The following is a 25,141-nucleotide window of genomic DNA, read 5'->3' as shown; positions in this document are numbered from 1 at the left end:
AGACTTATTGAATATTTACTTTGCTGTCCTCTTGAAAGTCCGAATATTCTGAAATTTTGGAGAGACTCCTTAGAGAATCTGTTGATATCTATGGCTTCTTCTTCGAGAAAAACGCACAAATAAAATTTCCATTCAATTCCAGAGGAGTTCAGAGATCCCCTGAAGTTCATATAAAGAGCCTGTTTAAAAGTGAAAAAAGGCAAATTAGGTTTGGGAGGCATCTATTCTATGTTTCAAACATTCCTTCCCTGCAGCCCCTTTGAGTTTCAGGCCTTGCTTACTGCACAGAGTAGGAAGGAGCCTGGACTCTGATTTCAAAGACACTCAGATTTGTATCTTAGTCCCTCCACTGATTAGCTGAGTTAACTTGGGCATTTTTTTGTTTTGGAGAATGGATAATCCACACCTTGTAACATTATCCCCCCTGTTTGCCATAATCCAGCTTTATTGGCCTTCTTGCTTGTCCCTCAGATACCTGAACTCTTTCCTGCCTCAGGACCTTTGCACTTGCTGCCCCTCTGCCCAGAATGTTCTTTCATCGTCTTTATGTGACCAACTCCTTCTACTGCTCAGGGCTGTACTCAAATATCACCTCCTCAGAAAGGCTTTTCCAGACCACTCCATCTCAGTATATTTAGGATTAAAAAAAAAGTGTACAGAGACTTCCCTGGTTGTCCAGTGGTTAAGACTTCACCCTCCCAATGCAGAGGGCCTGGGTTTGATACCTAGTCAGGGAACTAGATCCCGCATGCCACAATGAAGATCCCTCGTGCTGCCACTAAAACCTGGCGCAGCCAAATAAATAAATATTAAAAAATACTAAAAAGTGTACAATTCAGTGGTTTTTAGTATATTCAGAAAGTTGAGCAACCATCACCACTGTCTAATTCTAGAACATTTTCATCATCCTAAAAAGAAACCCATCACTCATTAGCAGTCACTTCCTATTTCCCCTCCCACACCCCCAGCCCCTGGCAACCACTAATCTACTTTGTCTCTATGGATTTGCCCATTCTGAAAATTTCATGTAAGTGGAATCAATTCACCTCTCTGAGTCTTTGTTTACTCATCTGCAAACATAGAGTAATAATCCTCATAAGATGTTTACATGCTGCTTAGTTGAATTAAAGTATGTAACGTGACTAGTATAGTGCCTGGCTTACGGTAAGTACTCAGTAAATGTTACTTATTGTTAGGAATAGTGGGCCATTGCTGTACGTGAGGTGTTGGTATCTAGGGTTAGTCATAAAGGGGAACTAAACTTGTGGGGTGCAGACATATTACATATATTCATCATTTAATCCTCTCAGCAACTCTATAAAGTAGGTAACACTGCTATTACATCACTATTGTGAGAGGCATGTGAACTGTTCTGCGTGAGGTCCTTATGTAATCTCTAATTGCAGTGATCTTACTTACTAATGTCTTTTTTTCCCCTCTGCCCCTCAGTAGAATGGCAGCTCCATGGAGGAAGGGGTCTTGTCTTTTGTTCATAGGCCCAAGTATGTGCCAATCATTGTTTTGAATGAACAGATTTAAATTTTCTCTTCTTTCAGGGCCCTTGCAGATGTCATGAGGCCACAGGGCCACTGCAACACTGACCACATGGAGAGAGATCTCAACATCGTGGTCCATGTCCAGCATTACGAGAACATGGATACCAGAACCCCCATAAATAATCTTCGTAAGTACAGCTGTGCGATCCATTCCAGTCCTGTGTGGGGACCCAAGTGGGGGTCACACCACTCCAGATTTCATGGTGTATGTTTGGGTCCATGAAGAGCTTCTATTTGTTGAATAAGAAGTTTTATTTTATCTCTTCTGGATCAAACTGTGTTTGGCATCCTCAGATTTCACTTGGTTTGTTTCTCTGTTAAAGAGTGGCCCACTTGGTGGATTTCTCATGTTTGGTTCTTCTATTAGCAGAACCACTTGGGTGGTTCATCTTGGTTGATCTGTTAACTAATGGCCCTCTTGGTGGGTTCATCATGGTTGGGTACCTAGTTAACCAATGGATTACTTGGTTGGTTCATCTTAGAGAGTAAATCTGTTAGCCGATAACCCATTTTGTTGGTCCATCTTGATTGGGTAATCTGTTAAGCAATGGTTCATTTGCTTATCTGTCTCCCTCCTGAGGTAGAGACCAATTGTGTCTTTTAGGTGTCGTGCTGCTTTCAGTTAACAGACACTGGTTCAGAAGAACTAGATTTATTTTTCATAAAACTAGAGTTTCGTAGATATAATCCACAAACTCTGTGTGTGTGTATGTGTGTGCGTGTGTGCATGTGTGTGGAGTTTTGAGTTGTGGTTATGTTTGGGGTGGGTGTGTATGTGTGATTCAACAGTAGCAAATTGTTCCATTGTTCTTCCAGGAAAAAAAAAGCTGCATTTGCTATTGTGTTTCAATATGTATTCTTTAGCTGATGGAGCATAGTTGGGGATCTTAGTATGGTCCCAAAGATTTTCTTTCCTTTCAAAGATCTGTATATACAACATACATTATGGAGCTGGTGCACTGAGAACAGGGAGTGGGGAAAACAAGATGGTTTTGTTTTTGACGGTACCGTGGTTACTCCTAGCAATTATGTTTTCAAGTAACCGCCACATTAAAGTAATGTGGAGGGGTTGGTTTACAATAACAAAAGCCAGACAATTTAAAGGATGCATTCAGTTGTGCCTGGAGGTTCTTAAAAACAGAAACATTTCTGGCAGTGCACATTTTTCTAGTCTGGGTCGCCTTTGCTAAAGCTGCACGAGGAGCGGCATTGGTGTTTTATTTGCTGAATCATACTTTTGGACTGGTTGCAAATTTTCATGCTCAACGGGTAGAGGAATAAGCCTGTGGAATTTGACATAGGTGATGAAAATTCTCTGATTCTGCATGGTGACAGTTGTTCATGGCCTTGGAAATGTCGCTGTATGTTGGCAAAGTCAGTGTGTACATGGTTTGAAAATGGGTTACTAAGTAGGTCTTAGGTTTCATTATATTAAATAATCTGACATTATTTATTTGTGAACTGGACCATAAAATGATATGAGAAATAGCCACATTTTAGAGCAAAATACACCAGCCATTGGAAGTTTTATGACCAAATCTCACAGCCCTGAAAGATATGGTAAATTGCGCCAACTCTGATACGGCAATCATATCCAATTCTGGTTTTGATGGAAATGAGCACATTCTCCTTCAGAATGCACTGGGAAATAAGTTGAACCTAGGTGTATGTGAGTCCCAAACATCATAAGTGAGTGATTACGACCATGAAGTAGAGAAAGCGGAAATAGTATTGAGTCCCTGGCTATAAAAGGCAGCCATTGAAAGTTTCTCATTTGAAGTTTCAATTTTTAGGATGATTTTGAATCAGCACTTGAGTGGAATAACAAAATCATTGAAGGCACTCAAATTTCACCATTCCATCAGGCAAAAAGGGCAGACGACATTAATGAATCTTGCTTTAATAAGGAATTAAAAACAAATATTTATCTTTTTGGTTGTGTTGGGTCTTAGCTGCAGCAGGTGGTCTCCTTAGTTGTGGCATGCGAACTCTTAGTTGGGGCATGCATGTGGGATCTAGTTCCCCAACCAGGGATCAAACCCAGGCCACCTGCATTGGGAGCGTGTAGTCTTAACCACTGTGCCACCAGGGAAGTCCCTTTAGTAAGGGATTTTTGTTTAAAGTTGTACTGAGAATAAATTACTGTTCAGAGATGGGTGTCCAGGTACTGAGCAATTCAATAGTCTCCTGTGACAGGCTAACTTGGTTTATTTATGATTCTTGCTTTTAGTCTATATTTGTGTTTCAGTAATCAATGCTCTTTTTATACTAAGAAAAAAAATGTGTCTTGTAATATTTTACTGGGTAGAATTACACCAGAGCATTCCTGGCAAACTACAGGGGAGAATTCCAGGTGTTATGTCACAAACACTGCATTCTCATAAGAATTACCACAGATATTAATTTCATATAATTTTGCTAGGTTGGTTCAATCCTTATTTCCAACTGTTTTTGGGACTATCTGAAAATAAGAAGCATATAGCCTTTCCACAGATTTACATTAATAAGTTTAATTGATATAACAAGTTAATTCAGTAGTTGGTAGTGATTCCTTGTAATTACATGTTTGTCTTTTGTTGACTTACAGGAGCTCTTTATATATTGTAGACATGTGGGAAAAATTTGCATGTTCAGAACAAAGAATGATTTGGGAAGTTCATTGAGAAGATAGGACTAGATAACTGATATTTATCAGTTATTAAATGTTCAAGAAGCCAAACCGTCACCAGAGCCCACTCTGGCCAGTAGAGAACTAGGAGAGAAGGAATTCTGTCTAATAACCAGAAAGTAGGACCAGATCTTGGTACCAGAATTAGCATGCACCTATTGAGTATAAAACCCTTTTCTGGACATTATGGGAGCTACAAAGATTTACCATTACAAAAAACGGAATGAAAGATGCATCTATTTGTGATACAACAAGAAGGGACACATCGTGCCATTTTTAGGGTGTTCTTCACTAAACATTCAAGTTGCCAGATTTGACTGGAAATTCGATAGGCCCAACTTAAATGTTATTTTCATCTCTGTTCAATTACTCACTTGACATTGCTTTAGGAGAATAATCATCTCCATATATTTATCTCTCCTCCTCTTGATACTAAAGCTGGATCACTTTATGATCGTTCCCTTATGCTTTGTTCAAATGCTAAGAGAATCAACAGTCAGTCTGGAAATCTGGATATTTGGAAGGAGGGGAGTGGAGAAGGACTAGGGTGAAGGCAAATAGGGGGCAGAGGGCTTCCATATGGGGAAATTTTTTGCCAACCTTTATCAGTTTTGTGAAGCTGATTTTTCCGGTGATAGGCAGGACTTGCCTTTTTTATCTGAAGATGGATTTTTCTTCAGCAGATGCTGAAGGGTCTTTCCAGGCATTCAGTGATATTGCCTAAAAATATTTAGTCTGATAATCAAAAGGTCTTGGACCTCTTTGATTAACAGGATGTAGATTCAGATGAGATAGTGATCTTCTGCAAAGGCTCCTAGGCGTCTGTGTAGTTGCAGTTTGCTTTTGAAGGCACATTTTGTCCTCAAGTGCTGTGAACGTGCTGTCTCCCCGACCCCAGCCTCCCTGCCTGCCAATGACACCTCCCACCCCTTTTGAGAGTCCAGGGTAAATGTAGGCTCCCTTTGGTGTTAAGAACGGGATGAACCTTTTTTTTTCTTCTTTTCTTTACTTTTTTGGCTGCACCGGCGGCTTGTAGGATCTTAGTTCCCCGACCAGGGATCGAACCTACGCCCCCCGCAGTGGAAGTGCAGAGTCCTAACCGCTGGACCGCCAGAGAAGTCCCTAGTGTTAAGAATGGGAGACGTGAATGAGGGGCTGTGGGGACACCATATCACCTGGATCACTGTTTCTCAACATGTTTGTGTTAAAAGCACACTTTTTTTTTTGAAATAAAATTTTAATTTGGGGATAATTGTATATTTATAGAAAAGTGGCAAAGATAGTACACAGAGTTCTGTATATTCCTCAGCCACTTTGATTTTAACATTTTAACATCAAGTACATCTTACATCTTACTTGACTATAGTATGGTCAAAACTAAGAAATCAACATCAGTATGTTATTTTTAGCTAAATGGTAGATATTGTTTGAATTTCACTAGTTTCTTCCCTAATGTCCCTTTTCTGTTCCAGGATCCAATCCAGGACACTACATTATAGTAATATAGCCAACTTGATAGTAGAATTTTGGTTGTGCAATATTGGTTAATGATGTGGTGAAGGCTGGAATCAACACTGAATAAGTCAGCGGCAATTACAAAACCTTTATTGCCACCATATAAAAAGTGTCTCGCAGCGTCTATGAAAACATCTATGTTAAATTATTCACCTGCTCACTGTTGGAATGGAACCAGTTGCTGTCCTGACTGTGCTCTCACGTATACTCACGGGACAAAGGACCCTCACATTCCATACAAACATGCAACCCCATTTTGGAATGGGGTTAGTGTTACAGTATTTATTTCATGACATAATCTGAGCAAGTGAGATCTCACCCCAAACTCCAGAGAAATGCTAACTTGATATTTCAGGACACAGAGTCCATCAGAAAGACCAGGTTCTTATTCCAGCTTCTACTCACACCCCGTCCTCCCCCAGGACCATTCCCAAGTGGCTTTACAAGGAATCAGATGAAAAGCAAACCCATGATTTAGTTTCTGAAGAGGTTGTACAGCTCATACCTAGGGCCAAATGGAGTTCCATTCATTTGTCCATATTTACCAAGGCACCCGGGATGTCCCATACTCGACTTTTGGAGATACTGGAAGGAATATTCCCAAATACTTTTTAAAAACTGGAGGAATTACCAACAAGGACCTACTGTATAGCACAGGGAAGTTTCCTCAATATTTTGTGGTAACGTATAAGGGAAAAGGTCTGAATTACTGTGCTGTACACCTGAAACTAACATTGACATTGTAAATCAACTATAGTTCAATAAAAAATAAGTAAAAATAAATAAATAAACAAATAAGTAAAAAATAAATTTGGGGGTAATTTCCTAAGCAGGGCAGGCAAAAAGATAAATATAGATACAAAAGAAATAATGTGAGTTAGTGTAATAGTAACAGTAAACTGAGCAGACAGCATTCTAAACCCCTACCACATTGAATCCTACAGAACTTATTGGGTTGGTACTACTATTTTCCCCATCATAAGGACGGATAAACTGAAGTCAGAGAGGTTAAGTGGCTTGTCCAAAGTTCATACAGTTACTAAGTAGTAGAGCTGGGATTTAAATGGGGCCAGTCACATCCCAAGGTCTGTGTTTTTAACCACCACACTACATTACCTCTCCTTGTGGTACAGATGTTTGCTGAAGGGGGAAATATGTTAAGTGAACCTAAAGAGCAGTTGGCATTCCAGGAAAGAGCTGTTTCCAAAATACTCTCCAATATACTGTCTTGTGATGAGTCCTCCCTTAGGGATAATAACTAATATTTATTGAGCCCTTCCTAACTGGAGGCATTGTGCTAAATGCTTTGAATATATTAGCTTCTTTATATGCGAAGCAACCCTCAAACTGCCTAGGCTCATTCTTGCCTCAGGGCCTTTGCACATGCTGTGCTTCCTGCCTACAGCACAGGCTCCCAGGCCTTTTCCATCTCATCTCTTATCCCTATTGCCACTTCATTAGAGAGGACTTCCTTGTCTGCTTTTTTGGCCCCCAAATCACCTACTGTTCCCCATTTTCCCATTATCTCTTCATAAGTTTTGTATTCTCCGAAGTTGTAAACTCCACGAAAGCAAATGCTTTGTATTGTCACAACTGTACTCCCCACAGCAGGAACTGGGCTGGCTCATGGCAGCAGCTCCATAAATTTTTGTCTAATAAATGAAAAAGCCTATGGAAGAGGTTTCATTTTGTGGGGGATGATAGATGAAACAAAATGGGAAAAGTATTGTTATTACAGCTGGGTGACCAAATACGTGGGGATTCATTATTCTCTCTATCTTTGTGTATATTTGAAAATATCCATAATAAAATTAAAAATTAAAGAGCTTGTCCGTGATATCATAGTTAATATACAGAGGAGCCAGGATTCAAGCCCAGGTCTGCCTGATTCCATAGCCTGAACCTTAACGGATGCACTTGGGTTATCTTCTGGTGAATCACCAGGCACAGGAAGGGTAGGAATCAAGACACCTCAGGGACTTCAGGAGGTGGAGTGGGTAAAACATCACTATCGTTTCTGTCCTTAATGTGCTCAATCACTGTGTCTTTTAGTTCATTTTATCCAGAGAGAGAAAATGTGATTGGTTTCTGACCAACCAATGGCCTGGCTTCCCTGGATCAGCTCTCTGGCCCCAGATTAATCAGTTGGGTGTGATGGAGAGTGTCTTGGTCTCCTTCTCAGGACTGTAGTGGGACTAGGTCTCCAAGAAGGCTGTGTTTGAGTAGCAGGGTGGAGATTGCTGTTGTAAGCTTCCTTGGGGCAGGGGCAGGGTTTACGTTTGTCTTACTCTCCCCTGTACCTCCAGTGCCTAGTAACTACACAGTGTTCAGTGGATGTTTGTTAAATGAAGGGCTACACGCATGTACGAATGAATGCCTAGCACGAGCTCCGTAAGAGATCCAGGGGAACCCATTAGCAGGACCCTTGGGATTTTGAGTTTTGAGGGAACTTGGCGATTTCAACTCATATGAGGCTTGAACTCTCTTCTAAGAAACGACAGCTACCAATACTGTTGTTCCTGAAATGACTGGACAGGATGGTCTTTCCACCTGAAGATCTATGACTGTAATGGTTGTGGCACACAGGTCAGCAAATCTTAGAGCTGATAAGAGTTAGGGGGTGGATCTATACACTAAAAACATTTTTAGGTTCAGTGCCATAGCTTGAGTTGACTTTGTGTGGTTTTAGATCAAGAGCTCTGGTTTTCTCTTCAAGTATTCAGTGTTATAGATGAGATCCTGACATGTGATGATGCTCATCAGATATTAGACAATATATCTTTGAGATGGTTCAGTGAGGGCTTGGGGGTTATGGGCTTGGGAGGTGGACATGGTTGGCTTGGGTGTCTGCTTTGTCATCTGTTAGCTGCGCAGTCTTGGAAAAATTTATTTAAATCTGTAAACTTCAGTTTTCCATTCTATGAAAAGAATAAAATAACATCTCCCTTACGAGATTGTTGTGGAGATTACATGAATTAACACATTTAAAGGACTTAGCTTGATGCCTGGTAACATACACATTGATTGTTACTATTATTTTTTGTGGAATGAGTAAGCATTAATGTTAAGGTGGTCCGTTCGCTAGGGGCCAGTGATGCACATTGGTATGAATTTGTTGTGCAGTTGTCTTCATGGTGAAAATATTTTCACTCTGTGTGCCTGTTGATAACCCCATTTGTGTGTGTGTGTGTGCATGTGTGTGTGTTTTTTTACTACTAATGTTTTTGATGCAAATGAGAACTGAAGAAACTGTCAATTCCTTCCCAAGGAAATAGTTGGGATGGAGCAGCTGTCCCATTCTTAGCCATTTGTTCCTGTCTTATGTTCCTCTTCTATTCTCATTAAAACACATGAGCTTTCATTCTGGTAGGAGTGTTGATTTTAATATTTCTTTACACTGGCAGACCAGACCTGAAGGAATCTGTCTGGCCCCCAGCATGTCTTATAGTTAGTTCCACCTAGAAAATGAGATTTGTGTGTGTCTGTGTGTGTGTGTGTGTGTGTGTGTGTGTGTGTCTATGTGTGTCCATGCACGGGCAACAGAAACAGAGCCCTTAAAAGAAAAAAAAAAATCACCACTTTCTGTAAGTCAACTCCTGGGCTCTTTTCAAAAATTGCTACTAATGCTGGCCACATGGCATTGCCTAATTGGATCTACATTGCCTTTCCAAAGTGCTTCCAACCAGCTGTAGGACTATTTGTAAAGAAAGCCTAAGTGCTTATCACAGTGTCTGGTTTAGTTTAAAAGATGCCAAGTTCTGCTCCTTCCATTCTAGGGAAAGCCTATCCAGTTCCTTTGGGAGACCGTTTCTATTTAGATCTCGGGATTCAGAGATGCAACATGCCTACTATGTGATTGACAGTGTGGATTAAAAAAGGAATAAATGAAACAGAATAATGCTTGTTCTGCTCCTACCACATACATGCATTTTTCTTCTCACAACAATCCATGAAATAATTGAAATAGGTACTGCACCTACATATTATAGATGAGGAAACTATGGCATAGAGAGTTTAAGTAACCTGCCCAAGGCCATAGAGATTTTTTTTTTTTTTGCGGTACGCGGGCCTCTCATTGTTGTAACCTCTCCCGTTGCGGAGCGCAGGCTCAGCGGCCATGGCTCACGGGCCCAGCCGCTCCGCGGCATGTGGGATCTTCCCGGACCGGGGCATGAACCCGTGTCCCCTGCATTGGCAGGCGGACTCTCAACCACTGCGCCACCAGGGAAGCCCCAGCCATAGAGATTTTTAGTAAGGAGTTCAGACCAGAGACATGGGTTCAGGCATGAACTCTATTCATGACTTTTCTCATGCCTTTCCCAAGGACTTGCACCGGGTGATGTAACAGATTATGTCTCTTTTTCTCCTTCTCCCCATTATTTATAGATCCTCACTAAGAATCACTATATTAAATGACACTCATCTTTGAAAATGGACCAACTGGATAAAGCCATCATTTCTGTCCTAGAGGACTCAGATATTAGCCAATCGTTTGCTTTCTTGTCATTAATATTTCCACATCCTCAATCAACATTGAATTGATATTTATTAAAATTCTGCTACGTGTCAGGCAAGGTGCTAGGAAAACCGGAGGTATGAGGATGAATGAGTCAAAAATAAGAAATATCCTCTTGGATCTTATGATACAATTGGGGAGATGGAAGAGAAAACAGGTAATTGCAAAGCAGCACGATAGGGATAATAAGTACAGGATGCTATGGGAGCATAATGGGGGCCTCCTCAAAACACTTGGGGTTGAGGAGGAGGGAAGGGAGATTGGGACAAATTTTCCTGAGAAATAGGTATTTTGCTCTTAGAGAGAAATATTTCCCAACAACTTTCCAGGAATCAGAGTGGAAGAGGGACTTCCCTGGTGGCACAGTGGTTAAGAATCCGCCTGCCAATGCAGGGGACACGGGTTTGAGCCCTTGTCCGGGAAGATCCCACATACTGCAGAGCAACTAAGCCTGTGCGCCACAACTACTGCGCCTGCGCTCTAGAGCCCGCGAGCCACAGCTACTGAGCCCGTGTGCCACAACTACTGAAGCCCACGCTCCTAGAGCCTGTGCTCCACAACAAGAGAAGCCACCGCAATGAGAAGCCCATGCACTGCCACGAAGAGTAGCCCCTACTCACCACAGCTAGAGAAAGCCCACACCCAGCAACGAAAACCCCACGCAGCCAAAAAGTAAACAAAGAAATTTATTTAAAAAAAAAAAAAAAGTGAAAGAAAGAACATTTTTATGTAGCAGAACATTTTTTTTTTTTTTTGCGGTACGCGGGCCTCTCACTGTTGTGGCCTCTCCCGTTGCGGAGCACAGGCTCCGGACGCGCAGGCTCAGCGGCCATGGCTCATGGGCCCAGCAGCTCCGCGGCATGTGGGATCTTCCCGGACCGGGGCACGAACCCGTGTCCCCTGCATCGGCAGGTGGACTCTCAACCACTGTGCCACCAGGGAAGCCCGCAGAACATTTTTATGTACTGATTTTGCTTGCTTTTGATTGAGGGGAGAACTATCAGTGTTAGAGTACAGCTCTCTGTTGCAGGTCTGATTACTTTTATACAAATTATAGAAAGGGGGGAAGAGGATTTTCTTCGGTTAGGGTCATACTGCATTTGGTAGGAAAATTAAAATGCCATGTCTGAGACGGGAAGAACAAAACTTCAGGATGAGCTTTCAAGAGTTGAATACAGATTTTTTTCAGAACAGTCTTTGAGTTCAAGTCAGCTGGCTGTTCTTGGAGATGAGCATTTACTATTTTCTTCTTTTAAAAATAACGGCCAATATAAAACTAAGCAACATAGTTTAATACCATAATACATATATTAAAATAATTTACAATAAGGCTTTAGGAAACTGCCTGAAAAAAATCCCAGTAAGGATTCTCAGTAAAGTTAATTATAAGTTGAAAAGGAAATCCGATCACATTAGTCTGAGAATGCAGTTAATGAAACTAAGTGTAATCATAATCTGAATATTTCATTAAATGGAGACTTAAACTCATTAATTTAGGTATTAGGCTTGGAGTTGTGTGCTCGCATGAAGACTGCCACACTCCAAGCAGAGCCTGGATTTCACACATTGAAATCCAATCCTTCGTCCAGGGAGACGGGCTTCTTCTCTGGGATCTGTCCACGGTGCCGAATCATACCCTGGATGTACAATATTATAGTTATTCAAACCACCCAGCAAGAAAAGTCTATCTCAAAGAATTTTGGAGCTGGAGGGAACTTTGGGAATCATTTTGCCTTTGGCTTACCACATTTTTGGTTTCAAAGGTAACTAAAAATTAAAAAAAAAAGTAGAAGAACTGGGGAACCAACATACTGTGCTTTCAATTTTGCAAGAAAGGAAATTATGTAAAAAGTAACTATGAGATAATACCAAACATTTAGGTAAGAAATAGATCTCAAAATCAAATACAATTCCTAAGTCGAATGAAATTAACTCACAAAAAACTCATTCCACTATCCTTATGTTTTCTCATTATTTTTGGCCTCCAGTCTGTTGGAAATGAGAACATGGATTTACATTTTGGGGAATTACTGATCATTCCTTAAATGGTTTGCTCATTGGATGAGTATTTATTGAGCACTGTACCTACTATGTGCTAGGCACTGGGGCTTGGTGCTAGGGACACAGAGCACCAAGTCATATATGCGTATACATATATGTATATATGACTTCATGGTGCTTACAGTCAGTCCATTCTCTGCATTTTACAAATAATGAAACTGAGGTCCAGGGAAATTTTTTTTTTTTTTTAAAGTGACACAACCATGAAACTTGTCAGGTTAATACTGTTTAAAAAACATCATTGGGGCTTCCCTGGTGGCGCAGTGGTTGGGAGTCCGCCTGCCGATGCAGGGGACACGGGTTTGTGTCCCGGTCCGGGAGGATTCCACATGCCGCGGAGCGGCTGGGCCCGTGAGCCGTGGCCGCTGAGCCTGCGCGTCCGGAGCCTGTGCTTTGCGACCGGAGAGGCCACAGCGGTGAGAGGCCCGCGTACAGCAAAAAAACCAAAAAACAAAAAAAAAATCATTGACTATTTAGGACACAATTATTGATCACAAATACATGTATACTTGGCAGCTCTTGGAAATGGACTTAAGGATGTAAAATGAAGGGATAGACTTCATAGCTATTGGTGCAGTACCTCTTTAGTTAGATACCTTACCTGTTATCCAAAGGAAGCTCTTTGAAATATTCAGATACTCTTGACATTTTAACAAAATATTGAATTGCCTAAAGCCCATGAATTGGAAGTTGTGCAAGGGCAGCGTGTGATTTTTGATTTCCTTTATTGAGTAGTAACAAGGAATGGAGAAAGCACCTCATTCTTCAGAGGCATTGTTTAAAAATATTTAGTACATATATTCAAAGTCAAGGAAGGTCATCAATCAAATAATTCTTTGGTAATAGCTGACAAGGACGTTGTATAAGCATGTTTTGTTTTTTTTTAAAAGAGAGAACATGCATGTTTAATGTGTTAAAAATTATATTAGTGAAGACAAGAATATACACTTTAAAAATTTTTTTATTTCATTAAAGTTAGTTGATTTACAATGTTGTGTTAATTTCTACTGTACAGCAAAGTGATTTCAGTTATACATATATATACAAAGAATGTACACTTAAAGACATGAGAGAATGTTGTCTGTGTCAAAAGAAAATACAAATGAGGTAGTTTCCCTAAATCAAAAGACTAGAGGAGCTTCCCTGGTGGCGCAGTGGTTGAGAGTTGGCCTGTCGATGCAGGGGACACGGGTTCGTGCCCCGGTCTGGGAGGATCCCACATGCTGCAGAGCGGCTGGGCCCATGAGCCATGGCCGCTGGGCCTGCGCATCCAGAGCCTGTGCTCCACAGCGGGAGAGGCCACAACAGTGAGAGGCCCGCGTACTGCAAAAAAAAAAAAAAAAAAAGACTAGAAATATGATTCAATACCTGATCCTGCTTCTTCTTTTTTTATTGAAGTATAATTGATCTACAACACCATGTTAGTTCCAGATACACAACATAGTGACTTGACACTTCTGTACATTACAAAACGATCACCACTGTGTAAGCATATTTTAAAAAAATTGTCCTTATGAACATTTTTGTTCTGCTAATCAGCTTAGAGGTGGCTTGTTTCAGATCCTGGTATTGTTCTTTAAAATATGTATTCATTATTATTTTATTTACATGAGTATTATATATATATAATTGTGAAAATATTCACATAATATGGTACTGAAATCTTGCTTCTGTCATTAATTATGGCCTCTTTATATATACAAAATAATCTCCAGTCATATAATTGTTAATTCTGTGTAAACTAGAACATTTCATTTTATTTCAACATGACTAGGTACATCATTTTGCTGTTGAACTGTTGGAGAGAAAAATCACTTACTGCCAGGGTTGCTAGGAGGATGGGATGCATACCTGGAGCTGCTTGAAGCTACCTTGCCATCACAAGGGGGTGATCCTGCCATGGAATAAAGCCATTGAGAAGAAAGGCAGAATGGAGAGGGGGAGAGAGTGAGTTTATTTCTGATACTGTTTGAGTTCCTGGATCCAGCTGTACCTGAAGCCATGGGCTTTTCAGTAACAGAATGAATTTCTTTCAAATTTAATCAGCTTGGGTTGGGTTTCTGTCACTTGCAATGGAAAGGATGCTGATTTCTATAAGCAAAGGCTACCACCTGGGACTATAGCCTGTTAGCCAGAAATACTCAGATTTATCCAGGAATGTACTAACTCTGTTATGACTTTTATCCTACCAGACTGTGAGCTCTTCAAGCTCTGAGATTGTGTTCTTTTCTGTGTATCTCTGTTTCCAGCATTTAGACTTGAACACACAGTAGGCAGTTAGTAAATGCATGGTGAATAAACTAATGAAGCCCAGCCACTTTAACTAGTTGTGACCAGTCTAAGCTAACAAAGCTAGTTAAGTGGAAGAACAAGGACTAGAACCCCAGTCTCCAAACTCCAGGTCTAGTGCTTTTGTGTTTGGCCATTGGGCAATTTGGGCCATAGTGACATGTGGGTCTTCACCTGAACTTCATTACATCACTTCCTGCTTAAAACTCTGCAATTGAGCTTGCTATAGCCCATTTTTATTGCAATAATAATAACAATTAAACTCCTCACTTGCCTACTTGGTCTCACATAACCTGGCCCAAGTGCTATATCATTCACTTGACCACAGTGAGCTCTCTTTTTTTCTTATTTAAATGAGCCAGGATTGCTTTCACCTTAGGTAGGGGCTTTCCTTTTGCTTTTCCCTCTGCCTTCCCCCATTCTTTGCATCATTTATGTTTTGGCTAAACTATTATCCCTTTAGGGAAGCCTCCCTATACAAAGTAGCCCACCCTACGTACAGAATCCCACCACCATCCCACCACCGTCACCATTTTCTTTCCATCATAGCTCATATCACTACCTAAACATCAACTTGTTTACTTGTTTCTTTTGTATCTTCCCCACTCAAAGATCAGCTCCACAAGACAGGGGACCTTTTCTGTCTTGTTTCCTACTGTATTCCCAGTGCCTAGCACAGTGCCTGGAGCTCTCTCCCTATACAGTAGGTGCTCAATAAAAAGTTATTGAATGAATGCTGTCAAAATACAACACTGAGCACATTTTCTCAAGTAATTGCTATTCTTACTTTTTCTTGTCGACTCATCAGGGTTTTATTCTTATGGACTAAACCTTCAGTGTGGTTATCAAAGTTTAGCAAATGTCAAATTACATGCCAAGAGAAATTACATACATTAAAAAAAATCATGAATAGGTATGGCAGCATTACCTGGAAACTTTGAAATGTCACACAAATTCCCGTCCACCGATTTGAACACAATTGATTTTTTTCAATAGCATTTCCTCCCATTTCATTCCTTTGGGCTTCTCTGTGTCTTAGGTCCCCTCAGGATGTCCCTCTCCATCTTGGCTCTCAGTTTCATTAGCATGAAAGCAAACTAAGAAGGGAATTGGGCGCGTATAATATTTATGAAATGACTATGTTGTGTTGATGTGCACAATTAAAAAACTTAACTCTGGTGATGCCAAGTAACCTTAATAATTACCTACTTAGAATTATAATATTGATTTTCAAGTATTGCCAAGCAAACTATTAAATCCCCAACAGCTACGTTCCACATTTAATTATTATATTTAAAAGGAAGCTTTGGGACTTCCCTTGTGGCGCAGTGGTTAAAAATCCGTCTGCCAAGGCAGGGGACATGGGTTCGAGCCCTGGTCCAGGAAGATTCCCACATGCTGCAGAGCAACTACCCCGTGTGCTGTGACTGCTGAGCCTGGGAGCCACAACTACTGAACCCACTTGCCACAACTACTGAAGCCTGCATGCCTAGAGCCTGTGCTGTGCAACAGGAGAAGTCACTGCCATGAGAAGCCTGCGCACCACAACAAAGAGTAGCCCCTGCTCGCTGCAACTAGAGAGAGCCCGCGTGCAGCAGCAAAGACCCAACGCAGCCAAAAAAAAAAAAAAAGGAGTCTTAAAATCCAGAGGGAGGAGATGGTGGATACAAAGGAAAAAAAAAAAAAAAACCAATACAGCAGATCCATGGATTCATTTCGTATCCTATAACTGGGCAGTTCTCCAGTGGCAAGCCTGGCCTATCTATGGTTAAGATCAATTACTTACGTACCCTTTGAATTTGAATTCCAGAATGCCCCCAGTGTGCCATTGGATCTTACAATCCTCACTCCCAGAGAAAAATCGGGTCAAGCTAAGAAAAGCACTCAAGAACAAAAGATGCAGCCTCTGAATTTTCTGAGCATCCCCTGCCTCCCAGGATACTTTTTAGTAAAAGTATAGGAAAGAAATGGGATATATCATGGTGGGTAGAAGGCATGGAGGGAGGACTTCGTTCTTGGTTCCCTTTGCCTGGTTTTCCATCTTTGTATCCCACTGTGGTTGCTTCAGCAGGTATTGTTCATGCCAGCCTATTTTATTATGCATCACTGTATGTGAAACACTCTAGGAGGCTTATTTGGGGTAAAAGTAATAACATCAATAGTTAGCATTTATTGGATACCTGCTGTGTGTCAGGTGTTTCAAATATATTATCTCATTTAATTCTCTTAATGAACCTGCATGTTGGGTGGGATTATCTGTATCTGACCGAGTAAGTAGGCACAGTATGTATCTGATACACGGGTTCAAATATTGTACAACGTAGTCTGACTCCAAAGCCTGAGCTCTTTCTTCCACCCAGAGTAGGCACAGAGGTTTCCTTTCGGGTGCTGTCACTGATGACTGGCAGTAGAGTGTTGAAAGGGATTTTGAAGCTAGATTCAAGCTCAGTGAGCATGAGTGCTATGATTGATTAGCCATGTCTGCTCTGAGAGCGCGCTAGGAGAGTAGTGCTTGTTTGCCATGTATTTACACTCCTATTTCTGCTACACGTTTGATACAAGCCCCTTAAGTCAAAGGACTTAATGATTTTTTAAATGAGGGAAGATAAATGTAATATAAACTGAGGGAGTATAAACCCACTTGATGGATTGGGAAGGCCTCAGTGCGTAGTGCTTAACATATGGTGTTTCGATGTATAGTAGGTGATTAGCATATCTTTGTTTAATGAATGAATGAATACATGAGTGGATAGTTGGATGCATATTACAACCCTTTATTCTCCTAGGTTCTCTAAGCTATTTACATGTATCAAGTCATACCACCATAAAAGTACATAATAGAACTGCATTCCTTTATTTGCTATAGGAATGTCAACCCAGGACTGAATTTTAATAGTAAAATCTTTGATCTTTTTAAAAAACATCATAGTTGATATAACAAAGGGCAACATGAAGAATGCATTTGCATTCTTATAAATCTGCTGTTGAAAATGGGGTATATTACGTTGTTCAATATCCTTTATATAGGGAATGACTTCTGTATTACACATTTATTCAACAAATCTTTTTCTTGCATTATCTAGTTAGACTCTGTGCTAATAGAGCGAAAACCAGCTAGGTCTCTGACCTCTAGAGTCTATATTTGAGTGGAGTAAGACTGTTCTCAGATCTAATAGATTAAAAAAGTGTAAGAGTTACTACTTGTGAAAAGCATGGGAGGAGACAAGGAAGGTGATGGGATAAAGGATAACCAGGCTAACATCACTGAGAAAGTAACAATTCATGAGAAACCCAAGAATGAATGAGAAGGAACCATCCAAGTGAAGTGTGGGGGAAAGTGAAGGCAGGCAGAAAAAACAGAATGTGCAAAGGTCCTGAGGCAGGAAGGTTCATCTGTGGAACTAAAGGAAGACCAGTGGGGCTGGAGTCTGGTGAGGGAGGGGAAGAAGTTATATACATAAATGTGGAGAAATGCTATTAAGAAATGAGAATAAAGTGAGATACTAATTACAGGCATACCTTATTTTATTGTTTTGCTTTATTGTGCTTCACAGATACTGCATTTTTACAAACTGAATGTTTGTGGCAACGCTGTGTTGAGCAAGTCTATCAGTGCCATTTTTCCAACAGTATTTGCTCACTCTGTGTCACATTTTGGTAATTCTCGTACTATTTCAAATTCTTCATCAGCAAAAAGATCACGATTCGCTGAAGGCTTAGATGATGGTTAGCATTTTTTAGCAATAAAGTATTTTTAAATTAAGGTATGTACATTTTTCAGACATCATGCTATTGCATACTTAATACACTAGAGGCTAGTGTAAACATAACTTTTATATGCACTGGAAAACCAAAAAACTTGTGGGACTTCTTTATTGCAATATTCGCTTTATCGCAATGGTCGGGAACTGAGCCTGCAGTATCTCTGAGGTGTGTCTGTACAGATTATAGCTACAGTTTTTGAGCACCTACTAGGCCCTGTGTTAGGTGCTTTACATCTGTTATATTGTGTCCCAGTGATCGATCTGTCCCTCTAATCGGGCTTTCCAGTGGGTGTTCCACTGAACACTAGTCCTTTGAGATGTTCTGCAAAATTAAAATTTCTTGACCAAATAAATTTGGGCATAGCTACATGCTCTCTCAACCTCTTGAAGATTTTCAGTGCATATTATTAGCACCCTGAAGACTGAGAATAAAATGTAAAAATATAAAAAGCCATTTATAATTGCATTCATTTCAGTGTTTTTCAAACTGATCTGTTAAACATCTTTTTGTGTAGCAATTATTGATATATAGAGGAAACGATATTCTGGAGAGCGAATTTTGAAGAATGTTGTGGGATTAATGTTTACTTGGCCCTACTTCATCACCTTCCATGGTGGTAGACTCATTATGTCCCAAGGCAATCCTTTCCGCTTTCAGGCAGACCTCATTGACAGGGAGTGTGTCCATTCCAAAGTTGTCAGCCAAGCCACTTAGAATGGCCTAACAGAGGAAGTGGAGGCCAAAGCTATTAATAATTCTCTTTCCTCCCCTCTGTTCACACTAGTCTCTGTCATGTTTCAAGGCTCAAGGTAAATAGTCCGTATCAGGGTGTTTTGGTTACAAGTAACAGAAATCAGTGCTGTGTGACTTAAGCCTTAAAAAGGGTGCCCTTTTGAAGAATATGGGGTGGTTCATAGAACTGAAGGAACATTTGAAGAGCAAAGATTGACATAGTCACAACCAGGGCAGCTCTAACCTAGGGCTGGTGGCTTGAGCTAATCTACGGTCTTATCAAAGCTCCCCTGCAGATAGCAATCATTATAACCGTTTTTCTTTCTTTGTGCCCACTCTACTTAAATATAAGGTCCTGGGGAGAGTCTGGCTGGCTCTCATTGAGAGCCACATTGAGTCACATGCTCGGCCTTGGCTAGGGAGGGTGGGTACCTTGATTGACAGTCTCACCAAGATTGCACATGGTGAGGAAGACGAAAGTCTCCAAAATGAAATTGAGATTCTGGGCGGAAGATGGAGGGAATGGAGACTGAGTATTCAAAAAGAGAAACCAAGTTCAAACAAATCCCATCTTCTGCCTGCTCTCTCTTCTGGATTTACATATGCCCTGATGTCTGTCCTAGTCGCTTCCATACCACTCTGTTCTATCAACATCCAGATGCTGCCTGGCCATCTTTCCTGCATTGTTTTCCTTCCCTGCGGCTGAGCTCTTATGGGATGTGTTTGCCCTGTGTCTCTAATTAGGCATAATAATGCAACCTATATAATGCCTCCAGCAAAAGTCGATGTAAGTGATCACGGGGGGATCATTCACGGGGGAGGGAAATCAAGCCCTCAGCAGGGCACTGTGAGATGTGGGATGGGGAGAGGGGATGTGGTTGGTAAGGAAGGAGATGTGGGCAGAAACATGGGGGTATGCAGGAGCACGCTCACAGAAGGCTGCTGAGGCAGGTGGAGAGGAAGTAGCCTTGCTGGGGCAGAGGGGCTGCCACTGGAAGTGAAGAGTGATGAAACTGATGAACAGAAGGCCTCCAAGTCCAGGTTAAGGAATTCAGACCTGAGCCTCTGGGAGTTTTGAGCAGATGTGCTGCCTTACATCCCTTCTCTAACAGGTGTCTTGTTGGGTTGTTGGGGTGATGAGTGAGAAAGGCCATTTAAGACAATTTGGGGAGACTCCCTCGCCATCCTAGACGCAGCTGCCACTACCTTACCCGTGAAGTCCTTGTTCTAACCATTCACCAAAGTGTTTTGAGGGTTGCTAGGAAACTGGGGATGCTTGAACAGTTGGGATCTGATGATAATAATTCTCTAAGTTTCCATGGTGGGAGGAAGAGCCAGGTCAGTCCAATGCCGTATTCTCTTACCTTACGATGGAGTAGAGTGAGGCAGAAGTGCCTTTAAGATATGTGGATTCTATTCTGTGATCTCGGGGTCAGGGATGGGAAGAAGCAAATGGGAGAGGGGGCGTGAGAGGGAGAGAGCAACATAAATAACGTGAGTATTTCTGCTCACCCTTCCACGCAACGAGCATATGCTCCGAGTGAGACGGGAGACAGGAGTCTGCTTTTGCTGCAGACAGACTCACTTCCCACGAGCTTCTCCTGAGTGTGATTCTAGCATTTAAAGATATGCATTTTTCATATAACTTGGCCCCTAAACACAAGCCAGTTACTTCATCTGGTGCTCAACCAGAGAAACAGCCATTGTGGGTAATTTTGGCCGAACATGACTTTAGCTGCTCCCTCTGGCCTTACACGGGACTCCAATGAATAGTTCTGTGAAATCCCTACTTGGTGGCCATGGATAATCCCATATAACTCGGCTCACCTACTCACCCACCCCTTGGTATAGTGTGGACTGGCTGGAGGGTAGTGGGGCTTATTTATTTGTTCCTTACGCCAATGATGTCTCTGCTGAGATAGCGTTATAACCTGGAGCAGAAAATACCACCAGGTACCCTCATACAATTAGCTGGTCCTCCCAAGAACCACTGCCCTGCCCCCTGGGTTATGCAAGCCCATCCTGGCCCTAGCATTGCATATTTGTTAGAGGTTTTTTTAAAAAAAATTAATTAATTAATTTATTTTTGACTGCATTGGGTCTTCATTGCTGCACGCGGGCTTTCTCTAGTTGCGGCGAGCAGGGGCTTCTCTTCCTTGCGGTGCGCGGGCTTCTCATTGTGGTGGCTTCTCTTGTTGCAGAGCATGGGCTCTAGGTGCGCAGGCTTCAGTAGTTGTGGCACGTGGGCTTAGCTGCTCCGCGGCATGTGGGATCTTCCTGGACCAGGGATCGAACCCGTGTCCCCTGCATTGGCAGGTGGATTCTTAACCACTGCACCACCAGGGAAGTCCCTTGTTGGAGTTTTAAGGATTGACTTTTAGGTAGTGGTGGAGCTGGGCATTTCCTGGAAAGACGGTTTACCCAGGCCTCTGGGCAGTGTCTCTTGCCATTTATTTATAGTACCTTTTTTTTCTTCCAGTTTTACTGAGATATAATTGACATGTAGTACTGTATAAGTTTGTGTACAGCATAATGATTTAACACACATCATGAAATGATTATCACAATAAGTGTAGTGAACATCCATTGTGTCATATAGATACAAAATTAAAGAAATAGAAAATTTTTCCTTTGATGAGAACTCTTGGGTTTTATTCTCTTAACAAATTTCATAAATAACATACAGTAGTGTTACTTAGATTTATCATGTGTACATTACATCCCTAGGACTTATTTATCTTATAACTGGAAGTTTGTACCTTTTGACTGCCTTCGTCTAATTCTCCTCCACCCCTACCTCTGGTAACCACAAACCTGATGTCTTTTTCTATGAGTTTGTTTGTTTGTTCTTCAAGTGTAATTGACCTACAACACTGTGTTAGTTCCTGTTACACAGCATAGTGATACGATATTTCTATGCATTTCAAAATGATCACTGTGATAAGTCTAGTTATGATCTGTCACCATACAAAGATAATACGTAGTTACGGAGTATATTCCCTACACTGTACATTTCATTACCGTGACTCATTTATTTTGCAACCGGAATTTTGTGCCTCTTAATCTCCCTCACTTATGTCTTTCCCCTCGCCTCCCCACTTCCCCTTTGGCAACCACCTGTTTGTTTTCTGTATCTATAACTCTAGCATTGTTTATTTGCTGGACTTTTAGGGGTTGATTTTTAGGTGGTTGGTGGAGCTAGGGATTTCCTCAGAAGGACAGCTTACCCAGCCTCTGGGCAGTGTCTCTTGCCATTTACATAGAGTACTTTTAAAAAATATCAATGTATTCATCTACCTGAATAGGTCAACATGTACATGGAGAAAAATAACCAAGTGGTACAAAAGGGTATAAGCACTAGATGTCTCCTATCCTCAAGGCCCCAGTTCTCCTCCTTAGAAGTAACCACTGTGATAAACTTATCGTCTGTTCTACCAAAGATATTTATTAACATTTATAAATACTTTTGCACCTTGTTTATTTCACTTACGAGTAGATGTTTTTGTCTGCTCAGGCTACCATAATAAAATACCATAGACTATGTTGCTTAAACAACAGAAACTTATTTTCTCTAGTTCTGGAGGCTGGGAAGTCCAAGATCAAGGTGCTGGTCAGTTCAGTTCCTAGTGAGAACTCTCACCCTGGCTTGCAGAAGGCTGCCTTCTCCCTGCATCCTCACCTCGTGGAGAGAGAGAGAGAGAGAGAGAGAGAGAGAGAGAGAGAGGTCTCTGGTGTCTCTAACTCTTTGTAAAAGGGCACCAGCCCTATTGGATTAGGGCTCCACCCTCTCGTTTAACCTTTATCATCTCCAAATACAGTCACCTTGGGGGTTGGAGCTTTAACATATGCATTTGCGAGGGACACGAACATTCAGCCCATGACAGTGGATATATGCCTATTTAACAGCCTTACCCTCCTCCCAGGTGATTCTGATGTAGATGGTCCTGGGTCATATTTTGAGAAATACTGTCTAAGAGTCCTAATTATCCAGTAAACTAATATATACTCTGGTGTAGGTGGTAGACACTCAATTAAAGGTTGACTCCGCCCAGATATCATATTTTAACGGTGTAATTCATATTTAACAGCCCTGATGGGAAGGCAGGCATTTTTGGTTGGATGAACCTCAGGAGCAAGGGATTTTCCTGCCCATTTGTGGTTCCATGGTGCCCACCTTCCTGGGTCTGAGGCAGAGTCTAGAGCATGGGCTCAGGGGTCCTTCAGATTCATGGGTTCTGTCTCTTCCTAACAGTGTGAGCTTGGGCAAAGCACATAACCTCTTCCTCCTCTCCTGGGAAATGGTGTTACTATCTGGTTCCTTGGGTCACTGTGAAGATGAAATTAAATAATGCACATAAAACCCTTGGCACAGTTTCTAGGGTACTGAAAACAAACAAACAAACAGGCAAACAAGACAACCAAATCTTGTTGTCTTTATTGTTACAGTTATAATATTGTACTTTGCTGCAAACCTGCGTTTGTTTATGCTCCTTGAGTGAGGCACGTCGTTAGAATATGCCTCACCAAAGCATCACCTCTCCAAGACAAGTTTGGGGCACAGTGGCTTTTTTTTTTTCCTGCTTGTAAGGTCAGAGAGCCTGGGACAATGTGTTACTTGGGCTGGAGCCATTTGAAATCCTCAGTGGAGTGACGGCCTGATAGTAACATGAGATCCCAACGGCCTAAATTAAAGGAGGTGAAGAGGGAAGCTCTCGGGGACAGCCCCTGACCTCTGCAGCTACCTTGGTGCAATCTTCCTTATGGCTGGAGGGCAGGAGGCTCCAATTCTTTTGAGCTTCCCTCTTTGGTAGGAGAGAGTGGAACCTTCAGAAGTTGGCATAAACGAGCTTATTTCTGAGAAGGAAAGGACAGAAACGGGCTGAGAATTAGTAGCGGCTAAAATGTCCAGGAACCAGTTCTAGGCAGGTTCACACGTGGAGAGAACCTACAGCAACGTGCATCCTCGGAGCACACTGCCTCCCTCCCAATCCCACAATCCCACAGAATCAAGTCGACCAAGCGTGTAAGGGTGACTCCCCTCAGCATCCGTAATAGAATCTGTAAAAAGCAGTTTACCAGTCCCATTATTGCACTGGCAGAGAGTGTCAATCAAAAGAGGACACCATCCTCCATATCTCAGTATTTCCTTTCCCATGATGCTTTGAGAAGCCAGTGCTAGGAAAAAGCGACGCTTCTCCTAAGGAGCTTGAATATTCTCATTGCATTAATGAGAACGATGTAACTGACCAGCTTTCCCTTTTCATCTCATCTACTCAGAAGTACACAGCCAAATTCGAACTGGTGTCACCCTGCTCCCTGGTGTCATTTCCTGCTCCCTGGTTTCCATTTCACTCTCTTCTTGGCATAATCCCTGTAATATGTCACGACCTTTTAGGTTCAAGTGACAGAAACCTAATGCAAATAGAAAGAGGAATTTAGTGGTCCATGACCTTCAGGCATAGCTAGGACTCAACAAATGTTCTCAGGGCTCTATCTCCTCATCTCTAGATTTTGTGTGCCTCCTTCCTCTTAATTTTCAGACAGGCTTTTTCCCTTGGGTGGCAAGATGGCTTCCAGCAGCCCTAATCTGACGTTGTCCTTAACCTCCAGACCCTCAGAGAAGGAGAGAGCATACTTCTGTACAACTTCGGGAAAAAACTTGGAGCATCTGTGATTGGTCTCTGGTAGGTCACATGACCATCTCTTGACCAGTCATGTTGAACAAGGGTAGTGGTGTTCTGATTGGTTAGTCTGGGATCATGTGTTCACTGTTGGACATGGGTGGAGTCAATTCCATCCAAAACTCATAGACTGCGCAGGATCGTTATGGGGGGGGGGGGGGGGGTGTGTGTGTGTGTGTGTGTGTGTGTGTGTGTGTGTGTGTGTGTGTGTGTGTGTGTGTGTGTGTGTGTGTGTGTGTGTGTGTGTGTGTGTGTGTGTGTGTGTGTGTGTGTGTGTGTGTGTGTGTGTGTGTGTGTGTGTGTGTGTGTGTGTGTGTGTGTGTGTACACGTCGCATATTTCAGGGAGAGTTCTTCAGA

General features: G+C 41.7%; 1 protein-coding gene across 1 annotated transcript in view; it reads left to right on the top strand.

Moving 5' to 3' along the window:
* SHISA9 (shisa family member 9) overlaps positions 1 to 25,141 on the top strand; it is a 293,574-nt gene that overhangs the window by 9,197 nt on the left and 259,236 nt on the right. Inside the window, exon 2 of the mRNA XM_033839679.1 lies at positions 1,557 to 1,684. Coding sequence (XP_033695570.1) covers positions 1,557 to 1,684 — 128 coding nt within the window. The remainder of the gene's footprint in view (positions 1 to 1,556; positions 1,685 to 25,141) is intronic.

This window comes from Tursiops truncatus, chromosome 15 (genome assembly GCF_011762595.2).
Source record: "Tursiops truncatus isolate mTurTru1 chromosome 15, mTurTru1.mat.Y, whole genome shotgun sequence".
Lineage (NCBI taxonomy): Eukaryota > Metazoa > Chordata > Mammalia > Artiodactyla > Delphinidae > Tursiops > Tursiops truncatus.
The sequence above is the reverse complement of the archived record's forward strand: the minus strand, read 5'-3'. Positions and strand labels throughout refer to the sequence as shown.